General features: G+C 45.6%; 3 protein-coding genes across 20 annotated transcripts in view; 1 reads left to right on the top strand and 2 right to left on the bottom strand.

The window, feature by feature from the left end:
- Nucleotides 1-27,678, top strand: part of srcin1a (SRC kinase signaling inhibitor 1a) — a 161,441-nt gene that overhangs the window by 42,980 nt on the left and 90,783 nt on the right. For 10 of the 18 annotated variants that reach the window (XM_067418845.1, XM_067418954.1, XM_067418944.1 and 7 more), the window contains exon 1: nt 5,222-5,334. The exons of 4 other annotated variants lie outside the window; for them this stretch is intronic. In XM_067418845.1, coding sequence (XP_067274946.1) covers nt 5,307-5,334 — 28 coding nt within the window. In that variant the 5' untranslated portion in view covers nt 5,222-5,306. Of the gene's footprint in view, nt 1-5,221; nt 5,335-27,678 lie in introns of those variants that run through there. 4 more of the 18 variants (XM_067419041.1, XM_067419024.1, XM_067419032.1 and 1 more) reach the window with 4 other exon arrangements.
- Nucleotides 8,363-12,877, bottom strand: LOC137053589 (uncharacterized). The gene is made up of 2 exons (XM_067428963.1): nt 11,709-12,877; nt 8,363-8,393 (listed from the first exon to the last, which is right to left on the bottom strand). The coding sequence occupies exons 1-2, from the start codon at nt 12,825-12,827 to the stop codon at nt 8,391-8,393; spliced, it is 1,122 nt and encodes a 373-aa protein (XP_067285064.1). The 5' UTR covers nt 12,828-12,877; the 3' UTR covers nt 8,363-8,390.
- On the bottom strand, nt 19,887-24,453 carry LOC137089519 (uncharacterized). The gene is made up of 3 exons (XM_067453116.1): nt 23,302-24,453; nt 20,100-20,508; nt 19,887-19,984 (listed from the first exon to the last, which is right to left on the bottom strand). Exons 1-3 carry the CDS (start codon nt 24,436-24,438, stop codon nt 19,887-19,889), a joined length of 1,644 nt encoding a protein of 547 aa, XP_067309217.1. The 5' UTR covers nt 24,439-24,453.

Genomic DNA, 27,678 nt, shown 5'->3' with positions numbered 1-27,678 from the left:
CTCAACGAGCACACTGGCAGGATGCACATAAATTACAGAAATTAACTCTTGCCACCTCCGGGGTGTTCCACTTGATGTATATCACTTGATGAATATGCAAACAGAAAACTTTTTTTTTTTAATGAAAATTATGAGATTCTGTTTCTAACAACCCTTGGAAACTCTCTGTGAGTGTTAGTTCCCTAAAGCGATATTCTTGTGTGGAACTATGTGGGGAAAAATGGCGTGGTGCTTAGCTGGTTTGTCTCCACAACACATTTTATTAATATTGTTTAATATATATAATAACTCACACACTGCTTGTCAAAATATTATTTTGATTTAAAATATCATCTCTTTATTTATTATAATATATTTTAAGATCCAGCGATGCCAAAGCTGTATTTTCAGTGACTCACAATCTTCAGCCTCAGGGTCACATGACCCTTTAGAAACCATTCTAATGTACTGATTTTAATCTTAATCATTATTAACGTTTGTGGAATATCTTGAGTGATTCTATAATTAGAGATACAGTTTGCATTTAAAAAGGTTTAGGAAAAAAATGTTCACGTAATTCTTATTAAAATCCTATTCAATTGTAATAAATTAACACGTTACTTTCTTTTTTTACGTTTAACAAAAAATAAATACATAATTCTTTATAGCATTGTATTTTTTAACTCGATTACAGACTAATTAGGCAGTGTGTATAAATCACATGGTAACGGAGTTTGACAGAATTGACAATTGTCACATCACTGTAAATAATTATTGTCATCAGTTTCCGGATGTGTAGTGAGCCAGCATCCTTTACTGTCCCTACCAGCGCACAGATTTGTGTATATGATGAACTGATTCACAAGCTCGGGAGCTAGGGAACTGAATGAGACGCAGCCGTTCTCTGTCCGATCACCGTTACGCTATGTTGTGCTTTGCGTTTACCTGTCTGCCCGTCTTGAATTACCTGAGATAAAACACGTTTTGAACATTATTCGTCAGTCTGCCTGCAGGCTGACTGTGACACCAGCATAAATGCTCATGATTAAAAGACTTTTAAACAATCCACTCTGTAATCAGTGACAAACGCAGTTTTCCTTTTGATGTTGTGGTAATAATTATGATGTTTTACCAAATTACTCTTGGAACTTTCTAGATTAAAATATTTTCTCAAAGATAGCACACATGCCTTTCAGTACTTCTTATCAGCGAGGGAAAGTGACATCATTTCCTGTATCTTACATAGTTATGGGAGATCATTTAAAGTCAAAGTATAATACGGTAACAGAATTTACAGCATAACATTATAATTTCAGTCATATATTAGACACTTTTTGCAGAAAATATTATATTGTTATGGCCTGTAACATCTTTTGATCCATGACAATGAGTAACAAATTATTGCAATTACATAATATAACCATTTGAAAAAGCCTGCAAAAAAAAGAATGACTTTGGACACTGAATGTATCTATGACATCGGCCAATTAAAACACAGCACTGGAGAGCTGGGTCTAAACCTCAAGACGCGAGCTGTCTGCGCACTCATGCTTAAAATAGCTGTTCTTGTTCAAAAAATGTAGCCGCCCAATATTCCCTTAATATATCCATACTCTTGTGATACTTTTGTGATAGTCCTAGAGTAAATTAAACAAAACAAAACAAAAAACTCGTCAACCAATTTACTGAAACCTCTTTAGTTGCAAAAATAGTTTGTTACAACCTGTTGAACAACCTGTTGAGCAGAAAAGAGTTCTGTTCAGTGTTTTTCTAATTACAAACCTTTCATTAATATTTCAAAGTGGTGATATTTTGAGAGCAATCAAGTGTGGGCAAAAAAGAAGAAGAGAGTATTTATTATTTTCAAGGTCATCAGTCACTCGTTGCTGTATGCACGTTTAGCTATAAGCAGTTCTCATACTCTTCACATATTTTATGTTATAATTGTGAGTCTGGTGTGGGCTTGTTTTAGTGTGTTTGCCCTCCTCCATGCTGAGAAAAGTTTCCCGCAGAATAAAGTGAGTTCAGTGGTGATGGAAAGAGAAATGATTGCTTTAAGTAGAGGAGGAAAATTCTGCTACTGTTAGTGACATCCAAACACTGCTGCAGCCTCCTACGCACTAGACGTTCATCAATAAAGATGCCCTGCGTTCAGACCTAACAGAAGGTTTGCTTCTTTTAAAAAAGATCTGAAAAAGATTGTTTTGGTGATGGAACAGTTAGTAAGCATACAGGTAAAACAGGGCAACGATGTGTCTGAAGCTCGTTAATTATGGACGTCAGTTCCTCAGTTGAGCTGCCGTCTGAAGAAAAGTGAAATTGAGAGAAACAATCCTTCTTTGATCAGCTTTTTGTTATGTTGCGCTGAAAGATCACAGTGTATAAGCCTGTACTTGTCTTCTGTTATTAAAGGCTGCTGGTATCAAGGGAATATTCTGATTCTTGGAAATATTTCCCTAGGGGGAAACAAATCTTATATGTGTGTTCAGTGTTTCACAAATAATGACAGTTCACTGTGGAGATTTAACAGGGATTGTGACCATAATGCTTAGACAGCCACTTTAAAGGGGTAGTTCACCCAAAAAATGGAAATTCTGTCATCATTTACTCACATTCATGTTGATCCAAACCTGTATGACTTTCTATCTTCTGTCTCGGTGTCTTCGTATATACAATGGTAATCAATAAAAGGTTCATAATAGTACCTTAAACTTACATATTTTTGTTATTTTAGTATCACTGATATATTTATATGTATATAGTTTTATTAGTTGTTATTTCAGTTTTAGTTATTTACATCGTTAAAGCAGCACTTGGTAACTTTTGCCCTCGGGGTCCCCCTACACGTGCATTTGTTGACATGACAACCCTGATAGCCCTGAACTAGTGATGCGCGGGTCGTCTCATAACCCGCGGACCCCGTATGCCTATTTAATGGCCGCGGGTGCAGGGTGGGTTGTAAAAATATATACAGTGGTGCGGGGCGGGCCAAATTACTTCATAAAAGCGTCCCCGCGGGTTGGTACAGCACTAACAGTTCCCCTGAACACTTCAGGAGGAGTTCACCTGCAGGTGTTCTTCTGGCGTCACGTGTGAAATGTCTTCATCCCAGGTACAGTCAGTGGCATGTTTCAGCATGTCGTATGAATATAATTTCATCGGTTTTATTTTTTTCAAACGCCAAATAATCGCGATGCTCACGTTTACAAGCCAGCATCATTATAGTAGCCTAGTCTATCTATTGGTTACCGTTTTACAGAATCTATATGATACTTCAGTTCAATGTTTGAGTGGTAGCTCACCGTAACAAGCATGACAGCATCGGTCGGGCACGCCTCCTTCAGCTCACGCCGACGAGCAAACGCTGGTCACATGTTGATCCTCGTCCTGCCTTTAATCCCATCACTTTTTCGTTTCCTCTTATTGCTTTCCTCCAACAAAACCTTTGCTTTCTTATTTGTCTGTACTGCTTCGGACATGACTATATTATCCGACGAACAAAGTTGGGCTCGCACGTCCGAATTTAAGGAAGTGTGTGTGTTGGTGGAAGTGACGTATATGCCGTAAAGCAGTCGAATTTTGTAGTTCTTTTTGTTCTCGGGTTACTACCCGAAACCCGAAGTTTAAAAGTACGATTAAAAACGATACAGATCCCATCAAGCTATGGCAGACGTGTCATTCAACCTATTGTAAGTCGATGTATCATCACAAGAGTCTTGAAAATATATTATGAAGGTTGACAAGTTACCTAGTGCTGCTTTAAACAAAATGGAAAGGAAAATAAGAAAAAATGAAAATGAAGTTTGTTGTTTTTTTTTACATTGGTACATGCATTGGTGAAGTGAATAACAATGATTATCTCTTCATCATAGCACCTGTTAGTGGGTGGACATCAGCAAGTGAACATTTTGTCCTCAAAGGTGGTGTGTTAGAGGTAGGAAAAATGGGCAAGCGTAAGGATTTGAGCGAGTTTGACAAGGGCCAAAATGTGATGGTTTGACGACTGGGTCAGAGCATCTTCAAAACTGCAGCTCTTATGGGGTGTTCCCGGTCTGCAGTGGTCAGTATCTATCAAAAGTGGTCCAAGGAAATAACCGTGGCGAACAGGTGACAGGGTCTTGGACGGCCAAGGCTCATTGATGCACGTGGAGAGTGAAGGCTGGTCTGTGTGGTCTGATCAAACAGAAAAGGTGTATAGCTCAAATTGCTCAAGAAGTTAAAGCTGGTTCTGATAGAAAGTTGTCAGAATACACAGTTTGTTGCATATTGGGGCTGCATAGCCGCAGACCAGTCAGGGTGGCCATGCTGACCCCTGTCCACCTCTAAAAGTGCTAACAGTGGGCACGTGAGCATCAGATATGGACCAACGAGCATCGGAATAATTTGGCTGGGTCTGATGAATCACATTTTTCTTTTATGTCACGTGCCTGTCCGGTTGCAGGTGTGTCGCTCACCTGGAGAACACATGGCACCAGGATGCACTATGGGAAAAAAGCAAACCTGCGGAGGCAGTGTGATGCTCTGGGCAATGTTCTGCTGGGAACCTACCTAAGTAAAAACAGGGCACTTGAGGCCACTGTCCCTGTGACAAGCTGTTGTACCCTTTAAAGGTGAAACTTTTACTAATAGTTTTCTGAAAGTCTAGGTATAATAATGCAATATGTCACAGTATGCCTTAGTTATTGGGTCAGGTTTTAGCAATCTGTGGGCACAGTAGACGTCAATGGAAAGTCCCCACCTAGAAAAATGTGTGTGTCTGTTTGTGTTTTCTCAGTAGGACTGTCAGGTAGCCAGGTTAGATATTACTGATGCCTCAGTGACACATCCCACCTTATCCATCACCCACTGACTGAATAACACCACCGTCTGCTCCTTTTCTCACATGCACAGACACGAATGCACCCATATTATATCTGTCTCCCTCACACATGCCCATAATCACATGCTGGAGTTTTAGGAGGGGAGAAGCTCTTTTCTTCCTCTTTTCTGTTCTTCATGCAGCGAGCTGTGAATAACGAGAGAGAGAGAGAGAGAGAGAGAGAGAAGAGAGAGAGAGAGAGAGAGAGAGAGAGAGAGAGAGAGAGAGAGAGAGAGAGAGAGAGAGAGAGAGAGAGAGAGAGAGAGAGAGAGAGAGAGAGAGAGAGAGATTGCCAGGAAGTAGAGATTTCTGTAACCAACCCAACCAAATTGAGCCAATGTGTCCTCCCTCCCTTTTTCTATCTCTTTCTCTCTCAATGCCTTACACATTTCAGTTATATGGTTGACTGTTTTGGGAATGGATTGGAATGATGGTGGGATAAAGCTGGACAGAAGAGATAGGAAAAGGGATGAGCAATGAAGAACAAGAAGAGCCAGGTTGGATGCAAATTGTTGTCTTCTTATTCATCCGTAACTTGATGTTTCAGTCCCCCTCATTGCTATTTTTTTAGCGGAATGAGGAATGTATTTGCTAAGGGGAGTAATATGGTTGCACTTTTTTTGCCTCTGTCCTATTTGTGAAGATTATTTGCATTCATTAGGGTCCAAAAATCTGAGACCACTAATGGAAATGATTATTTTTGTATTAATTTATAATTTAATACAGCATATTAAAGTGAAAAGTTGGGTAACACTTTATTTTAAGGTGACACAATTACACGTTTACTACATGTACTTACTATAGTAATAACAGTAAGTTATGCATAATAACAACTAACCCAAACCGTAATGCTATAGTAAGTATGTAGTTAATTAATATTACTTGGTATTTATTTAAGTAAAATGGTAATGGTTACTAAGTCACCTTAAAATAAATTGTAACCAAACTTGAATTATTTGTATTTATATTTTGCCTTAATGGTAGCAGCACTAGAGCTGACTAACTGAAGTTTGTCAAACCTGATGAAACTGATGTTTTTTTCCCCCATGATGATCCAGAAAGCTTCTTGAGCTTCAATGGAAGAATATCTAACCATGTGATCAATGTCTCTAACTAATTTACTTATTTGATTTCTGGCTGAGAAATACTGCAGAAACTGAAATATTTTGTACTACTTTTACTTCCCGATATTTAAAGGATTTCATGGAGGGATTTCCCTATGATCACCGAATCGACAGAAATGTCTGTGTTTTTACTGTAATACGGTGGGGTGGGTGGGGGCACTATGACACATCTTCAAAAGACATGTGGAGAATAGCCGAAACAAGCAATAGCATATGTAAGCAGATGCATATGTAAAATAATGTTCATCAACATTAAAAAGCATTCATTTTTCAAAACTGCCTAATGTTACCAAATGAAATATCAACCCAGAATGAGATATAGGTGCAATTCTTTTTTTATTAAAATAATTCATTAAGGTAGAATAAAAGTTTTGTTTGTTCGTTTAAAAGCAGAGGCTATGTTCTTTCTTTTGATATGTTATATTTTCACATAAAAATATATTTGTATAAATTATATTAATAATATATTTAAATATATATATATATATATATATATATATAAATAAATGTGTGTGTGTGGGGGGGGGGGGGGCTGGAAACTTACACACACACACACACACACACACATACACACACACACACACACACACACACAATGCTGGAAGGGAAAGCCTTTTTGTTTTGTTTTTTGGAGACCATAGTATATTAGTTTGTTGTTGTGTTGTCCACTATAGAGGGGATGAGGAAAAGACTCAAACTGCCTGTGAGGGTTTTTGTGTGTGTCTCACACACAAAAAAGAAATGAGACCAGAGAAAAAAGCTAAGTAGCATTGATGCTGGAGGGAGGATGTGAAAAGGAAGTAAAATGGACCAGATGGAAGCAACATAATAAAACAGAGCAGGAGAAAGACAAAATATAGAAAGAGGAAAGGGGAGTTCTCCATGGTCCTCTCATTCTCCAAATGAGAAATGGAGAGTAAGAGGAGAGAGGATTGTCTTACAATAAGACAGCACTGCCTGTTGTAGAGGTCATACACTGTAAAAAAAAAAAAAAAAAAAAAAAAAAAAAACTAACAAAAAAAAAAAAACATGTCTCCTATTGAAAATGTTCTAATGACTAATCACATCTAGGTTTTTCAGTTGGCCAAATTGAATTTGATGCAATTTAATTCACAGAAATTCAATTTGGCCAACTGAAAAACCTAGATGTGATTAGTCATTAGAAAATATTCAGTTGGAGACCTGATTTTACAGTGTATGTAAATATAAAAAGATCAATTATGTTTTATATGAGCAGATTATGACCTGATGAATTACGTTGAAAAGAAGGGTGTGGTTATGCTAAAAGAAAAAATTGGGAAACTGAAGGAATGGGGCTTTATTAAAAATCATCAGAGCCTAGAACAATGAAAGCAATTATCTCAGGGGTTTGTGCTAGATTTCAGGAGGAATAAACAGAGGAGGCATATGGCTGTGTGTTTGATTTAGGAGAGCGAGAGAGACAGAGATGGAGAGAGCGAAAGAGAGAAAGGTTACATTTGGCACTTTAGGTGCCATATGATGATAAATGCTCCAGTGCCACAAACCAGAATGCACCATGTTCGACATGAGCTATGTGATATTTTTAGCCAATCACAGTGTACGGAAGGTTGAGGCTAACAAGACATCAAGTGCTCCACCAAATCCCTCATGCCTCTCTCTCTGTCACACCCCATTCCTCCAACTTGGGCCCCATAAGTCATTCTTCTCTTTTCTGCTTCCTTTACTTTTCTCTTCTGACCACCTCTTGTCCCAGTTTTGCATGTTCTTTCTTTTTTTGCCTTTCCCCCCTCTTGTTGCTTTTTTTTGCCTCCCCCCCAACACACACACACACACACACACACACACACACACACACACACACACACACACACACACACACACACACACACACACACACACACACACACACACACACACACACACAGTTTCCATGTTTTATGGGGACTTTCCATAGGCGTAATGGATTTCATACTGTACAAACTGTACATCCTATCCCCCTACACTGCCCCTGCCCCTAAACCTACCCATCACAGGAAACATTCTGCCTTTTTACTTTCTCAAAAAAACTCCTTCTGTGTGATTTATAAGATGTTTTCCTCATGGGGACCTAAAAATGTCCCCACATGGACAAGGATTTCGGATATTGCCATCTTTGTGGGGATTTTGTCCCTATAACGTTGGTGTAGCAAAGTTCAATATAATAAGGAAGGAAGAGGACAAGGGGTCGGCTGGACGGTTGATGCTTTCTCTTTATTTTCTCAATATTTGTCAGCACACACACATTCAAGTGTGGAATCTCATAACACGATCTCTCGATCACTTCCGGGTCGGCACTTCCGGCTTCCGGTACTCAGTCTCAATACATGGGGGGGGTTCGCATCACCCGTCCGGGTTCTCTCTCTCTCGATCTCCGGTTCCACTGCTGTTTTATCCCCTCTCCGCGCTCATTACTAGAACAAGAGACAGGTGTTATTAATCTGCTTCCAACCCACTCACGTACCGCTTGTCCCGCGGCTCTCTCTCCCGCTGCAGACCTCGCTGAACCACGCCCCCCTTGCCACATACCCCCACCGCCCGACTCAGGCCGGGGAGCCGTCCGGCCTGCAGCCCCCCCCCCCCCCCCCATTTCTGGAGAGGAAGTCGGCCACAGCCATCTGAGCACCCGGCCTGTGGACCACCTGGAACTTAAAAGGCTGAAGAGCTAGATACCACCGGGTGATCCGCGCGTTGGTATCCTTCATGCGGTGGAGCCACTGGAGAGGAGCGTGGTCCGAACAGAGAGTGAACTCCCGCCCCAGAAGGTAGTAGCGGAGGGTGAGAACGGCCCACCTGATGGCAAGGCACTCTTTTTCGATGGTGCTGTACTTAGCCTCTCTCTTCGAGAGCTTACGGCTAATGTACAGCACCGGCCGCTCTCCCCCCTCCACCTCCTGGGCCAGGACTGCGCCCAGCCCCCTGTCCGACGCGTCAGTCTGCAACAGAAAAGGGAGAGAAAAGTCAGGGGAGTGTAAAAGCGGCCCGCCACATAGAGCAGCCTTAACTCGGGTGAAGGCCTGCTGGCACGGCTCCGTCCATTGGACCGTATCTGGTAGCCCCTTTTTAGTAAGGTCAGTCAGAGGGCTGGTGAGGTCCGAATAATTTGGTATAAACCGTCTATAATATCCCGCCAGCCCCAAGAACTGCCTTACCTCCTTTTTGGTCTTGGGTCTCGGACAGGTTGCAATTGCGGCGGTCTTATCAATTTGGGGACGCACCTGCCCATGACCCAAGTGGAAGCCCAGATACCTTACCTCCACCCGCCCAATTGCACACTTCTTCGGATTGGCCGTGAGCCCCGCTCCCCTCAGCGACCTCAAGACCGCCCTGACATGCTGCATATGCCGCTGCCAATCGTGACTGTAAATCACGATGTCGTCCAGGTAGGCAGCAGCATATGCGGCATGGGGACGCAAAATCCTGTCCATGAGGCGCTGAAAGGTAGCGGGTGCCCCGAACAAACCGAAGGGAAGTGTGACGAATTGGTGCAATCCGAACGGCGTGGTGAAGGCTGTTTTTTCTTTGGACAATGGAGACAAGGGGATCTGCCAATAGCCCTTCGTTAAGTCCAACGTCGAATAAAATCGAGCCGTGCCGAGCCGATCAAGCAACTCGTCAACCCGCGGCATTGGATACGCGTCGAATTTCGACACTGCGTTCACCTTGCGGTAGTCCACACAGAACCTGACCGAGCCGTCGGTTTTAGGGACCAAAACGATCGGGCTCGCCCAGTCACTGTTGGACTCCTCTATTACTCCCATATCGAGCATTGCCCCTAATTCTTCCTGAACTACTTTTTTTTTGTGTTCAGGTAAACGATACGGCCGGCTGCGAACTACCACGCCCGGCGCGGTCTCGATATGGTGCTGAATTAAGTCGGTACGGCCCGGTAGGGGCGAGAACACGTCGGCGAATTCCGCCTGTAGTTTTGAGAGATCAGTGAGTTGGGACGGTGAGAGGTGATCTCCCCCAGGGGCCAGTGCGACCGATTGTGCTTTGATGCTCGCCTCTGGCCCGAGATCATCCTCTCCCCCGATCACCGTCGCCAACAACACTGATTCGACCTCGTTCCATTTCTTCAGGAGATTAAGGTGATATATTTGCCGTGCTCCGTTCCTATCGGACCGTATCACTTCATAATCGAGGTCTCCAACCTGTCGAGCGACCTCAAACGGCCCCTGCCATTTCGACATTAATTTAGAGCTCGATGTCGGGAGTAATACAAGCACTTTCTCTCCCGGTGTGAATTTGCGTAGTCTCGTACCCCTGTTATACGACCGGCTTTGGCGGTCCTGGGCTTGCAACAAATTCTCCCTAGATAGCCGCCCCAAGGTGTGGAGTTTTGTTCGCAAGTCCAGCACATATTGAATTTCGTTTTTGGCCAAAGAAGGCCCCTCCTCCCAAGTTTCTCGTAGTACGTCCAGCACCCCACGGGGCTGTCGTCCGTAGAGAAGCTCGAAGGGGGAAAACCCCGTGGAGGCTTGCGGGACCTCTCGCACAGCGAATAAGAGGGGTTCTAACCACCGATCCCAATTTTTGGCGTCTTCCTGTACGAATTTACGGATCATGGATTTAAGAGTGCGATTAAATCGTTCGACCAAGCCGTCTGTTTGTGGGTGATAGACGCTTGTCCGAATCGATTTGATGCCCAATAACCCGTATAATTCGCTTAACGTGCGTGACATAAACGCCGTGCCTTGATCAGTGAGGATTTCCTTCGGAATCCCCACTCGGGAGATTAAACGGAAGAGTGCGTCCGCAACACTCTTCGCCGAGATGTTGCGGAGAGCCACTGCCTCCGGGTATCGTGTTGCGTAGTCCACGATAACTAGCGCAAAACGATGCCCGCGTGCGGATCGCTCTAATGGCCCGATGAGGTCCATCGCAATTCTCTCGAAGGGGACCTGCATTAATGGAAGGGGGCGCAATGGCGCTTTTGGGGAGGCCAGGGGGTTCACCAACTGACATTCAGGACAAGACGCGCACCACCTGCGCACATTGTCGTGAATGCCCGGCCAAAAAAATCGGGTCATTAAACGATTCAGCGTGGCCGCCTGTCCCAGGTGGCCCGCCATCGGGTTCGAGTGAGCCGCCTGGAAAAGCATTTCCCGGCGGCTCTTTGGTACTAACAACTGGGTTGTATCCACTTTTGTCTGAGCGTCTTGGGTCACTCGATACAACCTATCCTTAATTATGGCAAAATAAGGATACGTGACGGGCAAGGCAGGTTGAAGGGACTGGCCGTCGATAGTGCGGACCTGTTGAAAAGCATGTTTTAGGGTATCGTCTTGAGACTGCTCCAGAGGGAAGTCATCGCGGTCCGAGAGAATCAGTCTCTCGACCCCGCTCGGTTCCTCTGAAGCAGTTCCCGAGGGTCCCGTATCAGTCTCACCAACCTGCACTCGCACCGCCCCGTTCCTAGCCTTGTTCCCCCAAGCGGCATCCGCACATATCGACCCCAATAACGCCGGAAAGGCGGGCCAATTTGTCCCCAGAATTAGCGGATGCCGGAGGTGGGGACTAACCGCCACCTCAACACTATGATTTTCTCCCCTAAACTGTATCGTGACTGGGACAACCGGATATTCCACCACATCCCCGTGCACACACCGCACCTTAACCATGCGGCTTGTATCCAATGCCCCAGGCTGCATCAGGCTTTGATGGATCGAGGTTTGGTTACAGCCTGAATCCACCAAAGCCTGATATGTACCCCCCTTGATACTCACAGGAACTTGGTACTCTCCTGCTTGATCAGGGGTGGCCCGCTGAACGTCCGGGACCCGGATCATTGTCCCGATGTCCATCATTGGACATCGGTCCACAAAATGGTCCGGGTCGCCGCACCGCCAGCAGGCCAGCCCAGGCCTGCCCGCCGCCCCTGCGGGGAGTGGGTTGGAATATGAGCGCGGAGGGGGGGTGGAACCGGAACCGTTATCCCCGCCCGACCCCAGCAGCCCCGCCCCCCTGGGCGGGGCCCTCGAACTCCCGTACTGCCCTGGGCCCATTCCACCCCGACCTCTGGGGGGAATGCGAGGGGGCCCTGGAGGGCGGGACCTAGGGAGAGGGACAGGGTGAGAAGGAGAGACAGAGGGGGGAGAGAGAGAGGGAGAGGTTAGTCGGGGTTCGCCGACCCCTGGGCACGCCACCAGATGGTCCTCCGCCAGGTTGATGGCCGTCGTCAGCGACGTGGGCCGGTGGCACTGGACCCACTCGGCGGTCTTCTTGGGTAGCCGAGTGATGAACTGCTCCAGTACCACCAGATCGACGATGTGGTCCACGTCGCTTCCACCGGCCAATAGCCATTTGCGGCAGGCGTCCCGGAGCTGGTGGGCCATCGCGAAGGGCCGGCCGGTCTCCCCCCACTCTAGCGAGCGGAAACGCTGACGGTGCTGTTCGGGGGTCCGACCGACCCGCTGGATGATGGCCCTCTTCAGATCTTCGTAATCCAGGAGGTTCGCCACCGGCAGTTGTTGGGCGGCCGCCTGGGCTTCTCCGGTGAGCAGTGGAATAAGGCGCACCGGCCACTGTGCCCGGGGCCACCCGCAGGCCTCCGCCGCTTTTTGGAATAGGTCAATGAAGGCCTCGGGATCGTCCTGTGGCCCCATCTTGTGTAGGGGCACGTGGACCGGTGCGCTGGCGAGCCCGGCGGCTTCGGTGCGAACCTCCCGGTCTATCCAGCTCCGGAACCTCTCGCGGTCCTCTTGCTGGCCGCGGACGATGGCCTCGAATCGACGCTCCTGGTCCGCCCGCAGCTCCAGCATGGACTGATGTTGTTCCTGGTGGAGGGCCGCGAGAGAGGTGATAATGTCCGCAAACGGCGTGGCGGAGGGCGTTGGAGTAGTCATGGCGGCGGCGCGGTCCTACTTCCTTCCCGGGTTTCGGCACCACTGTAGCAAAGTTCAATATAATAAGGAAGGAAGAGGACAAGGGGTCGGCTGGACGGTTGATGCTTTCTCTTTATTTTCTCAATATTTGTCAGCACACACACATTCAAGTGTGGAATCTCATAACACGATCTCTCGATCACTTCCGGGTCGGCACTTCCGGCTTCCGGTACTCAGTCTCAATACATGGGGGGGGTTCGCATCACCCGTCCGGGTTCTCTCTCTCTCGATCTCCGGTTCCACTGCTGTTTTATCCCCTCTCCGCGCTCATTACTAGAACAAGAGACAGGTGTTATTAATCTGCTTCCAACCCACTCACGTACCGCTTGTCCCGCGGCTCTCTCTCCCGCTGCAGACCTCGCTGAACCACGCCCCCCTTGCCACAGTTGGGATTACCAGGCCACACACACACACACACACACGCACGCACGCACGCACGCACGCACGCACGCACACACACACACACACACACACACGCACAAACAGGCCATTTGACATTTCCCAGCTTTCTGAGGGGCAATTCTGTCCTGTTAGTTTGTGTACATGTTGAAAGGGATGTCACGGATGAAGGTGATCAGCATTCTTTTGGACAGACACTCTAACCTTATGTAACACAATGTGCTTACAGTATATTTGAGCATGTGTTTGGACATGTTGTTGTGTGTGGAGTTACAAACAAGACTTTTTTCATTCCATTATACTTGCATTTGACCTTTATGATTTGTATATTTAGCATTGTTTTTCTGGCCTTTTTCTGACCTGATCAGAATGGAAGTGCTACCCATTGTTTAATTGTGACCAGTTAGAGAATATCTGGAGTAGTTAAAGTAACAACTGATAGCTGCTGTCTGCATTTCACTGTTGCAGTAGATGCTGGTTAACTGTGAACACCTATGGGAAGTCCAGTTTTAGATATTTTCAGTGGTTTATTTGAAAGCCTTGGGTTACAAACCAATTTGATATGATTTCTTCCAGTTGTTTTAGAGCAGGTGTTGTCATTAACTGCTGTATTTGTAGTTCTTCTGCTACCTGTAGTTTGTATAACAGTTGGTGGAGCGGTAGGAATGTTGCCATGGGTTGTGGGTGTTGTGGGTGAGGGGCAAGACACGTCATCGCACCAAACCACTGCCAGATGGCTCCTCTTCTTCCTCGCCTGTAACCACGGAAACCTACCCACCAGCCCATCTGTGAGGCTGCCCCACCCGTTCCTCCTTCCGTGCTCCACTCCCTATGGGCAACCATGAGGGACTGAGAGAGACACAGAGACCCAACTGAGCATAAGAATGAGATTAAGAGAGCCCTCCTAGGGACTCAGGCTCTTTTAAATCTTTACACATAGATTGACAGACACTTATATGATCCCAGAAGGGAATATTTCGGCATGTTGGATGACACAATATATATATTGTGTGTGTGTGTGTGTGTGTGTAAGAGTATATCTCTGCTATTTGCTATTTTTTTTAAGCATAAAACATTTTTTGTCAATTTTGCTTTCTGTGTAAAAATGCCCTCTGTTCAACTTTGCATTTTGAAGTTTCTATGCTAAAGTAAATAGAATCAAATTAATGGAGGAAACATTCTCTATCCAGAAACAATTGAGTAAACACACACACAGTAAAACACAATGCCCTCATCCTGGATAAAACTACATCAGCCAAATTCACCAATGACTCATCGTTTCCACTGCAAATATGTTTCATGCGTCTTGCTGACGTTGATTTTGACAACACACATTGACATTTCAAAGTTGGCAGTTGGCAGACTGTCATTTGTCACAGGGTATGATGTTTATTAATAAGTGATTTATTTATATCAGGAAAAGCTTGAGAAACTAAGAGTGTACAGTGGTCATATAGGTTAGAACAGAGGGCTCTCTCAGGTCACAGGCCACCTCTAACTGGAATCAAAGCTGAGAACTTTGTTTTAGGAGTGTACCTTAAAGGGACAGTTCACTCATTGAAAAAGTAAATGACAGGATTTTTGTTTTTGGATGAACTGTCCCTTTAAGAGGTCTGCTCACTAGACCTATACTGTATCTGATTCTTATTGAGCAGAGTTCAATAAGTGATAATTTAATTGGTTTGTTTGTGTGTAAGCAAGAAAGGTGGCATCTGTGGGTGGTCAGGGTGGGTGACTGAACAAATTTCTAATGCAGTAAACAACTTAAGTTTGCTTTTTTCCTCCGATATTTGTTTTTCCCAGAATGCATGACTCACCGTGCTTTTTTTGTGTTCAATTAAGATGTTCTTTTGTGCATACAGGTTTACTAGAGCATTGTGCACATTTAATGTCAGATGTTATGTGAGGTCTGCACACACACTTTATGCAATATTTGCATCAGCTTTTTACTATTTATACTTCCACCAGCTTTTCATTTCATCTACATTTACTCTGCCTACGATTCTTCTAAGTTCACAGTGAGTCAGTATAATCCGAGCTCCTTCTGTTGTGCTTGTTTTTAAAGAATGTATCAGAGTTGTTATTGTTAACTAAAACTATACTTGAAATAAAGTTGGAATAAAATAAAGTAGACTACAAATATGTAATGAAAAAAACAATAATAAACTGGAATAAAATAAAGTAGATAAATATTTAATGAAAAAACTTTAATAAACTTGAATAAACTAAATTGACAAAAACTAAAATAAATGGAAAATATAAAAATAAAAAGTAATTAAAAATAATAAATACTACACTGAAAAAATAGGCTTTGTAACAACGTTCACACAAAAATGCTAGTTTCACAATTAATTATAAAGAAATGACAAGTAATAGTGAATTAATATTACGGTTAGCAGGGAAGAGGAGAGGATCTATTCGCAGTAATAGTTTATTAAATAAACACACAAAGAAAATATCTTAACTAGAATCTTATGAGGATATTCCAAACAGCGAAACATATGGAATGTTCCTGAATGAAACATATTCCTAATCAAATTAGGAAATGGAAATGTAACAGCTGCACAAACATACATGTACAGACAACTGAAACACACGGGTGTATGTAAGAAGCACATGAAACACTGGGAAAATCTTGACAATTAAATGTGAAATGTTCGAGTAGAAAGACTGAAATAGTATTTTCTTGTAAAACATACTTCGATAATCTTTCTTTTATTTACAAATTCGAATTTTTGTTTTACAGTGCATAATAGCATGTAAATTATACTAAAATTACACTGGTTTGCTTATTTAGTTTATTGTGTTTACTTCCAGAAAAACTGTCGGGTGATTTAGGATGCAAATTTATGCTCTAATTATTAGACATTGTCTTACTATGTTTTCATTATATTATTAGTGATGAAACATGTGAAATGGATGTTGAACAGTGAAAGAGGGTTTGATGGTATTTTATATGCATACTATAATCACTAATTTGTATAGATTCACAGGACTAATTTAATTTAATTTCACCGTCAAAAGCTTAATCAGGTTTTATCCCTAAGTTATACATCATTATGACATCATCATTATTAAGATTCAGCCTGCTGTAGCAAGCTTAACATCTGTCGCCTCACATCCAATGAAGGAATAGACCGATCATCCACTTTGGTTCATTCATTTCAGTTGTTTTAAATTAAATCCATCACTTAATGGATGGGAAAACGATGCATGTCTAAATGGTATTGAGAAATCTCAAGGATTTTTAAATGAATTATGAAAGCCTAGAATAAAAATTCTGTGCTTTTGTGTGTGCGCGTCTGTGAAGTGGGCACCATGGAGCGGGACCGCTTGTCTTTTTTGAGAGAACTTGAAAGTGGGTCGATTCTTCTGCCTGCTTCTTTGCTGTGAGGTAAAGAGATGAGTGAAGAAGCACGCGTAGCACTCCAATACATTTGACCTGTCAGACCCTGTTATATCGGCATGCTATAAAGAGAGTGAGAGCGAGAGGAAAAGATGCAGAGAGGAACTTTGCTGCTGGTAACAATCCCTGTTCAAAATAAATGCTAGACCTTCCTGCTCTTTGCTTGTATTATATAACAGTTAAATATATAACAGTTAAATAACTAGAGATGCAGAACCTTGTGTGACTCAACTTGCATGAAATTCTCATGTCTCTCTCTCTCTCTCTCTCTCTCTCTCTCTCTCTCTCTCTCTCTCTCTCTCTCTCTCTCTCTCTTTATGCAAGGTTCAAACTTATGAATTAACGATTAACTGAATTTAATACCTTCATGTGTTATCGGAAATTTGATAATTCCCACTTCTGAAGTCGTGATTACTAACTTATCGCATTCAAATTTTGAAACAAGAGGGCGTTCATGTGCAATTTTTACCTAAACTCGTATTTACTATAATTCCGATAGCACGTGAAGGCAAGGCAGCACAGGTCATGCAGGTTGGTGTGTGTGTGTGTGTGTGTGTGTGTGTGTGTGTGTGTGTGTGTGTGTGTGTGGGTGTGTGAAAATGCAATCATGTCCTTCAGATTTTTTCTGCACAGACATTAAAGGAACACACTGATGTTTTGGGACTTCAGCTTATTCACTGTATCCCCCCAGAGTTAGAAAAGTCCATACATACCATTTTTATCTCCGTGCGTGCCATAACGCTGTTATAGCCATAACTCCATAACTCTTAACTAATAACAAAGACTGGAGGTAAATGACTCCATCTAGCCTACTGCTCAATAAGTGACAAAATAATGTCAACATTTTCCTATTTACATGTTGTAAATAGCAACTTTTCATTTAGTACATGATGTAACTCTACACAAAACAACATGTAAATAGGAAAATGCTGACACTATTTTGTCACTTATTGAGCAGTAGGCTAGATGGAGCCGTTTACCTCCAGTAGGCTAGATGGAGCCTTTTACCTCCAGTCTTTATGCTAAGCTAGACTAGCTGTGATAGAATTGTATGGATTTATCAAACTCTGGGGGATATGGTAGATAAGCTAAAGTCCCAAAAAATTGGTGTGTTCCTTTAAGCTGAATCTTGAACTCAGCAGGCTTGTGACCTGATTTGACCTGACTGGTACTGTCACACTTGCAGACCTGAATAAATCAATATTTGATTTCCTCTTTAATAGACCCACATGATTCAGTGAGCTAATAGTTCTCTGAACTCAACAATAAATGAGGGCTTGAGTGCATGCACAAAAAACATGTTCAAATTAAAACATAAAATATTTAAAATAGCAATTTAGCTTTTCTTTAATTACAAACACTATGTTATGTATTGTTACAGTTTCAGGGTACCCTTTAGCCCGAGACTGGCAGCAGACATTTATAATTGCAAATTGATAGAAACCGGAACGTTTGCCTTTTTTCTGGTTTATGCAGCTTAAAGAAGTTGTAAGTCTCAAAGAATCATTAAGACATGTTGTGGAAGCATTTTGTAAGATCCCATGCATTAAAAAGTACACATTTGTACAGAAGTTCTGTTTGAATCAGTGAATCACTCAATCAATTCATTCAAACTCACTAATTCATTCAGGAACAAATCAAGTGACTGAATAATTTACTCAGTCGGTCCATTCAAACAGTGATTTGTTGTATAAAATATCACACTGGTGATTGTGCTCATGGTCTGAGCATATAACCTTAACTGTTGACTGACATTTTCTTTGATTTTATATTCATTTACATCTCTGTTCGCTCGGCAGTAAAAGTGTTCTGCTGACTGAAAGTCTGTGGAGCAAAACTGTGAGCAGATGAAATGTTTCTCTCTCTCACAGCTCATTTAATGGTGTTTCTGATGGTTTGCCGAAGCATATAAGATAAAACACACACACACACACACACACACACTCTCTTATGTATAAAAACATTAATTTTTAGGTTTAAGACCCGCCTTTTGTCTCATCAAACATTGATATTGTTAGTCTTGTTATTGTAATAATTACTCGTGGGATGAGTCTCTTGCTGTGACAGAGTAAGCTTGAGAGATGGGGGATGTCTGTCTCTTGTTTAGTTTAATTAAAAAGGCTGCTATTAACACCAGGGAAAGCAAACATGCTGGTTATCCGCCCCAACCATTGTGAGTGAGTGTTTGTGTTACGGTATTGTGAACATCAAGGGCAAAACCAGATTGATTCTCAATCTCACTGTTTGAGTCTGATCAAATCTTTCAGGGCTAAATAATGAACACTTCTTAAACATTTGAAGCTTAAATCAGGACACAGCATGCAGCAGATTGAGAAGTGACTGTGTGCTGCTACTTTTGTTTGCTTTTCTCAGTCCATGTATGTCTGTGAATGTGTTTCTGATTGTGTGACTCATCCATAATGGACTTGTTAGAGAAAGAGTTGTTTCTCAGTCAGTTTGATGGCCCCTAGGCGGTAATAACAATTATACAACAGCGAGGAAAGGTCTCTTTGCTCTGTCTGCAACCAGAGGGAGAGAGAGGGAGAGAGAGGGAGAGAGAGGGAGAGAGAGAGAGAGAGAGAGAGAGAGAGAGAGAGAGAGAGAGAGAGAGAGAGAGAGAGACAGGGAGGTTGGGTGAGAGACAGGTGGAGTCCATAGAGAGTGATTGAACAGTTGCAGTGGTTTAGTTTTGTTTAACAACATCTGACCGATGACCCCTCTCCTACTGGTTGGATTTTACATATCTCTTGGAATTAGATAATTAGTTTATTTTGTTGTTGTTTCAAATTTATTCTCTGTACTGTATATCGATCCACCAAACTAATTCACCCTGAATATGTCTGTAACAATGTTCTTTCACATTCAGCATTCACATTCAACATTGAACAACTTTAATATATAAATAAACACAAACTGCCTCCTCATGGACAACTGCCGGACAACGCAGACATATTAAAACATAAACAAAACACAATATAAAGTCCTGGCCTAGTCCTAACTCATCCTTCACTGTCGTCTCTCCTCCTTTTATGCATCCGAGTTCCTCCGGGAGATACAAGATTGTGGTTCGGGTCAAGGATGTAAGGAAGAAGGCGGGGTCGGCGTTACTGGGACTCGTCACTTTTATTACTCTTTTACTTTCAAACAAAACACGTGCTCGAGGGCACATCAACTCATTAAACTTCACACACAGGTTTCAACACTCTGCACTGCTATCACTCTCCAGACAGGCTGCGCTCCGAGTCCCAGTCCAAACTCTCTCTCCCTCGTCTCTCTCTGCTGTGGCTTATAAGCCGTCTCTCCACGCCAACTACTGCAATCAGAGACAGGTGTTAGTCATTTGCACTTAACCCACTTACGCCCCGCTCGGCTCCGCCTCCTCTCTCCCTCTGCCGATCCCGCAAAACCACGCCTCCCCTGCCACATACCCCCACCGCCCGACTCAGGCCGGGGAGCCATCCGGCCTGCAGCCTCCCCCCCCCCCCCCCCCCTCCGGGAGAGGAAGTCAGCCACAGCCATCTGAGCACCCGGCCTGTGGACCACCTTGAATTTAAATGGCTGTAAAGCTAGATACCACCGGGTGATCCGCGCGTTGGTATCCTTCATGCGGTGGAGCCACTGCAGAGGGGCGTGGTCCGAACAGAGGGTGAACTCCCGCCCCAGGAGGTAGTAGCGAAGGGTGAGGACGGCCCACCTGATGGCTAAACATTCTTTCTCTATGGTGCTGTACACCGCCTCCCTCTTAGAGAGCTTACGGCTGATGTACAGCACCGGCCGTTCCTCACCCTCCACCTCCTGGGACAGGACGGCGCCCAACCCCCTGTCCGACGCGTCGGTCTGCAGAATAAAAGGGAGAGAAAAATTAGGAGCCTGTAAGAGCGGACCACCACACAGAGCAGCCTTTATCTGGGTAAAAGCCTGCTGGCACCGCTCCGTCCACTGAACCGTATCTGGTACCTCTTTTTTAGTTAGATCAGTCAGCGGGCTAGCGAGGTCCGAATAATTAGGCACAAACCGTCTATAATATCCCGCTAGCCCCAGGAACTGTCTAACCTCCTTTTTGGTCTTGGGTCTCGGAGAAGTCGCAACTGCCGCTGTCTTATCAATTTGGGGACGCACCTGCCCATGACCCAAGTGGAAGCCCAGATACTTTACTTCTACCCGCCCAATCGCACACTTCTTCGGGTTGGCGGTTAGCCCCGCCCTCCTCAGCGACTTCAGTACAGCACGCAGATGCTGCATATGGCGCTGCCAGTCCGTACTGTAGATGATAATGTCATCTAGATAGGCAGCGGCATATGCAGCGTGCGGCCGGAGAATCCTGTCCATCAGTCGCTGGAAGGTTGCGGGGGCCCCGAACAACCCGAACGGAAGCGTGACAAATTGGTGCAATCCGAACGGCGTGGTAAAAGCGGTCTTTTCTTTAGACATTGGAGACAAGGGGATCTGCCAATATCCCTTCGTTAAGTCCAGCGTCGAATAAAAGCGAGCGGTCCCTAGCCGATCAAGCAATTCGTCCACCCTTGGCATTGGATACGCATCGAATTTTGACACCGCGTTGACATTCCGATAATCTACACAGAATCGCACGGAGCCGTCCGTTTTGGGCACCAAAACTATCGGGCTCGCCCAATCACTGTTAGATTCTTCTATTACCCCCATGTCCAGCATCGCCTCTAATTCGTCCTGCACTACCTTCTTTTTATGTTCCGGTAGTCTATATGGCCGACTGCGAACCACCACGCCCGGCTCCGTCTCAACGTGGTGTTGGATGAGGTCAGTCCGCCCCGGTAGGGGCGAGAACACGTCGGCAAACTCGGCCTGTAGCTGTTTCACGTCAGTGAGCTGCGAGGGTGAGAGGTGATCCCCCCCCGAGGCCAGAGCGAGAGAATGAGGCTTTTGGACCGCCTCCGGCCCGAGATCCTCCTCCCCGCCCACTACCGTCGCTAGCATCACTGACTCCGCCTCTGACCATTTTTTTAAGAGGTTGAGGTGGTAGATTTGACGTGCCCCGTCCCTATCTGACCGGCTCACCTCATAGTTGAGTTCTCCGACTCGCCGCGTGACCACAAAGGGTCCTTGCCACTTTGCGAGCAATTTCGAGCTGGACGTGGGCAGCAATACAAGCACTTTATCTCCCTGTGAAAATTGTCGCAGCTTCGCACCTCTGTTGTAGAGCTGTTTCTGTCTGTCCTGAGCCTGGAGCAAATTCTCCATGGATAGCCGCCCCAAAGTGTGGAGTTTTGCTCTTAGGTCCAGGACATACTGAATTTCGTTCTTACTCGCTGAAGGCCCGTCCTCCCAAGCTTCTCTAAGGACGTCCAGCACCCCCCGCGGCTGGCGCCCATAGAGCAGCTCGAAGGGGGAAAACCCCGTGGAGGCTTGGGGGACCTCGCGAACAGCGAACAACAGAGGCTCAAGCCATTTATCCCAATTCTTGGCGTCTTCGTGAACGAACTTACGATTCATGGTTTTTAACGTGCGATTAAAACGTTCCACCAGACCATCTGTCTGTGGGTGATAGACGCTGGTACGGATCGCCTTAATGCCCAATAATTCGTATAGTTCGCGGATCGTCCGTGACATAAACGCCGTGCCTTGATCGGTGAGAATCTCTTTCGGGATTCCCACCCGGGAGATTAATGAAAACAGAGCGCTCGCCACACTTTTCGCCGAAATCGTGCGGAGAGGAACTGCTTCGGGATATCGCGTTGCGTAGTCCACGAGCACCAACGCAAAGCGATGTCCCCGTGCGGACCGTTCCAATGGCCCGATGAGGTCCATACCAATTCTTTCGAAGGGGGCCTGCATTAATGGGAGAGGGCACAACGGTGCTTTTGGGGTGGCCGGTGGGTTCACCAACTGACATTCCCGACAAGACGCACACCACCGGCGTACATTCTCGTGAATGCCCGGCCAAAAGAATCGGGCCATGAGACGGTTTAATGTGGCCGTTTGACCTAAATGCCCCGCCATTGGATTAGAATGAGCCGTCTGGAAAAGCATTTCCCGGCGGTTTTTTGGTATTAACAATTGCGTTGTATCTTGCTTTGACTGGGTGTCTTGGACCACCCGATACAAGCGGTTATTTATTACTGAGAAGTACGGATAGGAGAGCGGTTGTTCAGGGTGGACGCGGTGGCCGTCGATGGAGCGGACCTGAGCAAAGGCATTTTTGAGCGTCTCGTCCCGGGACTGTTCCAAGGGAAAGTCATCGCGCTCTGAGAAGATGGGCGGACCCATTGCGCTCGGTTCCCCTGGAACTGCCCCCGGCGGTCCCGAATCCACCTCGCCCGCCTGCGCAACCGCTAAACTCCCACCTCCGTTCTTCCCCCAAGAGGCATCCACACATAAGTGCCCTAATAATTTATTAAACGCTGGCCAATTCGTCCCCAGAATTATGGGATGCCGGAGGCGCGGGTTAACTGCAACCTCAACACTATGCGTTTGACCCCTAAATTGGATATCCACGGGCACCAACGGATAGTCCACCATAGTCCCGTGCACACACCTCACCTTAACCATGCGGCTGTTATCCAATGCCCTAGGTGAAATCAGGCTTTGATGGATGGAGGTTTGGTTACACCTCGAATCCACCAAAGCCTGATAGGTACCCCCCTTGATACTCACGGGTATCTGGTACAGGCCAGCTTGATCGGGGGCGGCTTGTGGCGCGTCGGGGACCCGGACCAGCGTCCCCACATCCATCATCGGACACCGATCAATAAAGTGTCCCGGGTCCCCACAGCGCCAACAAGCCGGCCCAGGCCTCCCCGCCGCCCTAGTGGCTGGAAGTGGGTCCAGCCCTTGGCGTGGAGAGAGGGACGGAGATAAGGATCCCGGGAAGGGATCTAGGCTCCCTCCTCCCCGGGCCGCCGGCCGGGGAGTCGCCGCTGTCTCGGCCGCGGGCCCCGTTCTCCACCTCGGCGCCGGCCGGGGCGGCACTCCAGCTCTGGACCTGGGAGCGGGGACAGGTTTAGAGAGAGACGGGGCGGGGTTAGGAGGAGAGAGAGAGAGAGAAGAGAGAGAGAGAGAAGCCGCTGGCAAGGGCTCGCCGACCCCGTGGCACGCCACCATCTGGTCTTCCGCCAACTGGATGGCCTGGTCCAGCGACGCCGGGCGGTGGCACTGGACCCACTGCGCGGTCTTCCTCGGAAGCCGCGCGACGAACTGCTCCAGCACCACGCGATCGATGATCCCCTCGGCGTCGCATTCTCCGGCCATCAGCCACTTGCGGCACGAGTCCCGGAGCTGGTGCGCGAAGATGAAGGGCCGGCCGGACTCTTCGAGCGCCAGTGTCCGGAACCGCTGGCGGTGCTGTTCCGGTGTCCGGCCGACCCGCTGCAGGATGGCGCGCTTGAGGTCGTCGTAGACCAGGAGGTTCTTGACTGGCAGTTGGTGGGCGGCTACCTGCGCCTCTCCCGATAGCAGGGGCAGGAGCCGCATTGGCCAGTCCTCCTTGGGCCAGTCCCGAGCGGCGGCGGACCTCTCGAAGAGGTCGATGAACGCCTCCGGGTCGTCCATCGGTCCCATCTTCGAGAGCGCGATGGTGGCGGCTGAGTCGCTGGTGGGTTTGGGACTGGCCTGAACCTCCCGGTCCATCCAGCTCCGGAACAGCTCGCGGTCCTCATGCTGGGCCTGGAGGAGCGCCTCAAATCTTTTTTGCTGCTCCTCCCTGACGGCCCGCAGATCTTGATGAGTCTCCTGGTGGAGGCCCGCGAGCGATTGCACTAGGTCCGCAAGTGGGTGGCGGGATGGAGTTTCCATGGCGGCGTGCACACTTCTTCCTCCTGGGTTTCGGCACCAGTGTGGTTCGGGTCAAGGATGTAAGGAAGAAGGCGGGGTCGGCGTTACTGGGACTCGTCACTTTTATTACTCTTTTACTTTCAAACAAAACACGTGCTCGAGGGCACATCAACTCATTAAACTTCACACACAGGTTTCAACACTCTGCACTGCTATCACTCTCCAGACAGGCTGCGCTCCGAGTCCCAGTCCAAACTCTCTCTCCCTCGTCTCTCTCTGCTGTGGCTTATAAGCCGTCTCTCCACGCCAACTACTGCAATCAGAGACAGGTGTTAGTCATTTGCACTTAACCCACTTACGCCCCGCTCGGCTCCGCCTCCTCTCTCCCTCTGCCGATCCCGCAAAACCACGCCTCCCCTGCCACAAAGATAAAATTAATTAAATCATAGAAATGTTAAATAAACTAATAATTTCAAATAAAAACAATCAAATAAAATGATGAGACTTTATTTTGATGGTCCCCTAGGCATTACATAGACTACAAGTAATGTTGCACTATAATATTAGAGTATGTGTAGAATCTCCTTAATATCTGCTATTTCGATGGTACCCCAACACTGTAAATTTGCAAGTACATATCAACTTATTCTACTAACATTAACTTGTGCAACATTATTGTTTGGCTATCACAAGATCAAGCCTGTTCTTGGGAGTCTACTCTGTATTTTCTACTGCACAAGAGGCGCGATCAACTGGCATTATTTGAATGACTCTGTATGCAATTGGATAGTCCTTCAACCAATCAGACCACAAGAGGCGTGATCAACAGGCAACAACCCATCACTTCTCCATCTGTCATCAAGTTAAACCCACCAATATAGCGCACCAAGTGGATAAGCCAGTCTGCAATTGGTTCCCGCAAAAGTGTAATATAAGCAGTAGAAATGAATGTACAGGTTTCCAGACTGAGTTGTCGAGCGAAATTCAAATCACCTGCAGATCAGGCTGGGTTTACCCAGTCTAACAACATTATGTATAGTCAGCAAAGTATCAAAAGGATCATCCAAATAAAGTGTAACCAATAAAACACTGTCATGTGACCATTAACTAACATCACAGAACCATGAGCATGCCAATGTATTGTTAAATTGTTTAAATATTAGCTTAAAATCTCAGGGTAAATGCATTAGATAAAAGGGGGATATACTTTTGAATGGCTGTCAAGAGAGAATATGTCTTTGGCCCACAATGTGTGTAGTTACTGCCTCTTGTCAACAGGGTTAATGGGGTCATGATAACCAACAAAACTTTGGCACCTTGGGTGACAGAAATGACACATTTCACCTTTGAAAGGGTTCTTGGCCAGTGCTGTTGTTGAGCAGCCAAACTCTAGAGGCCATTGTAAAACAGGCTGTTGCTTTTGTGTGTGCACTCAAACACTGATAAACAACAGCCTCCTATGTTTTGTACTGGTTTTGTGTGTTTCTTGGTCAGGGCTGTGTCTGGCCATTTTGATGCGCTAGGTGGCATTCCAGGAGTGTGGAAGTCCCCCTTCAATCATGATCCGTGGGGTTGTCAGTTGATAATGCCATAGGCAACCGCCTATGCCAAGAAATGGCCCTGATGGTGGGTTTTGGGCATGTCTGTAAGTGTGTGTATTTGAGAAAAATATGTCTTTGTATAACTTGGTAGTATTTATTATGTCCTATTACAAAATTAAATTGTTAAAGTGTTTCCCTTATTCGATGTTGAATGATAAGCTCAGTCGAGCCATTTTGTGTGATAGATAGATAGATAGATAGATAGATAGATAGATAGATAGATAGATAGATAGATAGATAGATAGATAGATAGATAGATAGATAGATAGATTATAGATATAAAAATTATATATATATATTTTTTCTTCCTCATAATTAACTGATCACACACACACACACACACACACACACACACACAAACACACACACATATATGCACAAGTCCTTCTCAAAGAATTAGCATATCATGAAAAGGTTTTCTAAACGAACTATTAACCTAATCATCTGAATCAACTAATTAACTAAAAACACCTGCAAAAGATTCCTGAGGCTTTTAAAAACTCTCAGCCTGGTTTATTACTCAAAACCGCAATCATGGGTAAGACTGCCGACCCGACTGCTGTCCAGAAGGCCATCATTGACACCCTCAAGCGAGAGGGTAAGACACAGAAAGAAATTTCTGAACGAATAGGCTGTTCCCAGAGTGCTGTATCAAGGCACCTCAGTGGGAAGTCTGTGGGAAGGAAAAAGTGTGGCAAAAAACGCTGCACAACGAGAAGAGGTGACCGGACCCTGAGGAAGATTGTGGAGAAGGACCGATTCCAGACCTTGGGGGACCTGCGGAAGCAGTGGACTGAGTCTGGAGTAGAAACATCCAGAGCCGCCGTGCACAGGCGTGTGCAGGAAATGGGCTACAGGTGCCGCATTCCCCAGGTCAACTATTGAACCAGAAACAGCGGCAGAAGCGCCTGACCTGGGCTACAGAGAAATTTTGCATGCCATTCGGAAATCAAGGTGCCAGAGTCTGGAGGAAGACTGGGAAAGGAAATGCCAAAATGCCTGAAGTCCAGTGTCAAGTACCCACAGTCAGTGATGGTCTGGGGTGCCATGTCAGCTGCTGGTGTTGGTCCACTGTGTTTTATCAAGGGCAGGGTCAATGCAGCTAGCTATCAGGAGATTTTGGAGCACTTCATGCTTCCATCTGCTGAAAAGCTTTATGGAGATGAAGATTTCGTTTTTCAGCACGACCTGGCACCTGCTCACAGTGCCAAAACCACTGGTAAATGGTTTACTGACCATGGTATTACTGTGCTCAATTGGCCTGCCAACTCTCCTGACCTGAACCCCATTGAGAATCTGTGGGATATTGTGAAGAGAAAGTTGAGAGACACAAGACCCAACACTCTGGATGAGCTGAAGGCCGCTATCGAAGCATCCTGGGTCTCCATAACACCTCAGCAGTGTCACAGGCTGATCGCCTCCATGCCACGCAGCATTGAAGCAGTCATTTCTGCTAAAGGATTCCCGACCAAGTATTAAGTGCATAACTGAACATAATTATTCAAATGTTTACTTTTTTGTATTAAAAACACTTTTCTTTTATTGGTCGGATGAAATATGCTAAATATTTGAGATTTTTGGGTTTTCATGAGCTGTATGCCAAAATCATCAGTATTAAAACAATTAAATACCTGAAATATTTCAGTTGGTGTGCAATGAA

This window comes from Pseudorasbora parva, chromosome 2 (assembly GCF_024679245.1).
Source record: "Pseudorasbora parva isolate DD20220531a chromosome 2, ASM2467924v1, whole genome shotgun sequence".
Classification (NCBI taxonomy): Eukaryota; Metazoa; Chordata; class Actinopteri; order Cypriniformes; family Gobionidae; genus Pseudorasbora; species Pseudorasbora parva.
The sequence above is the reverse complement of the archived record's forward strand: the minus strand, read 5'-3'. Positions and strand labels throughout refer to the sequence as shown.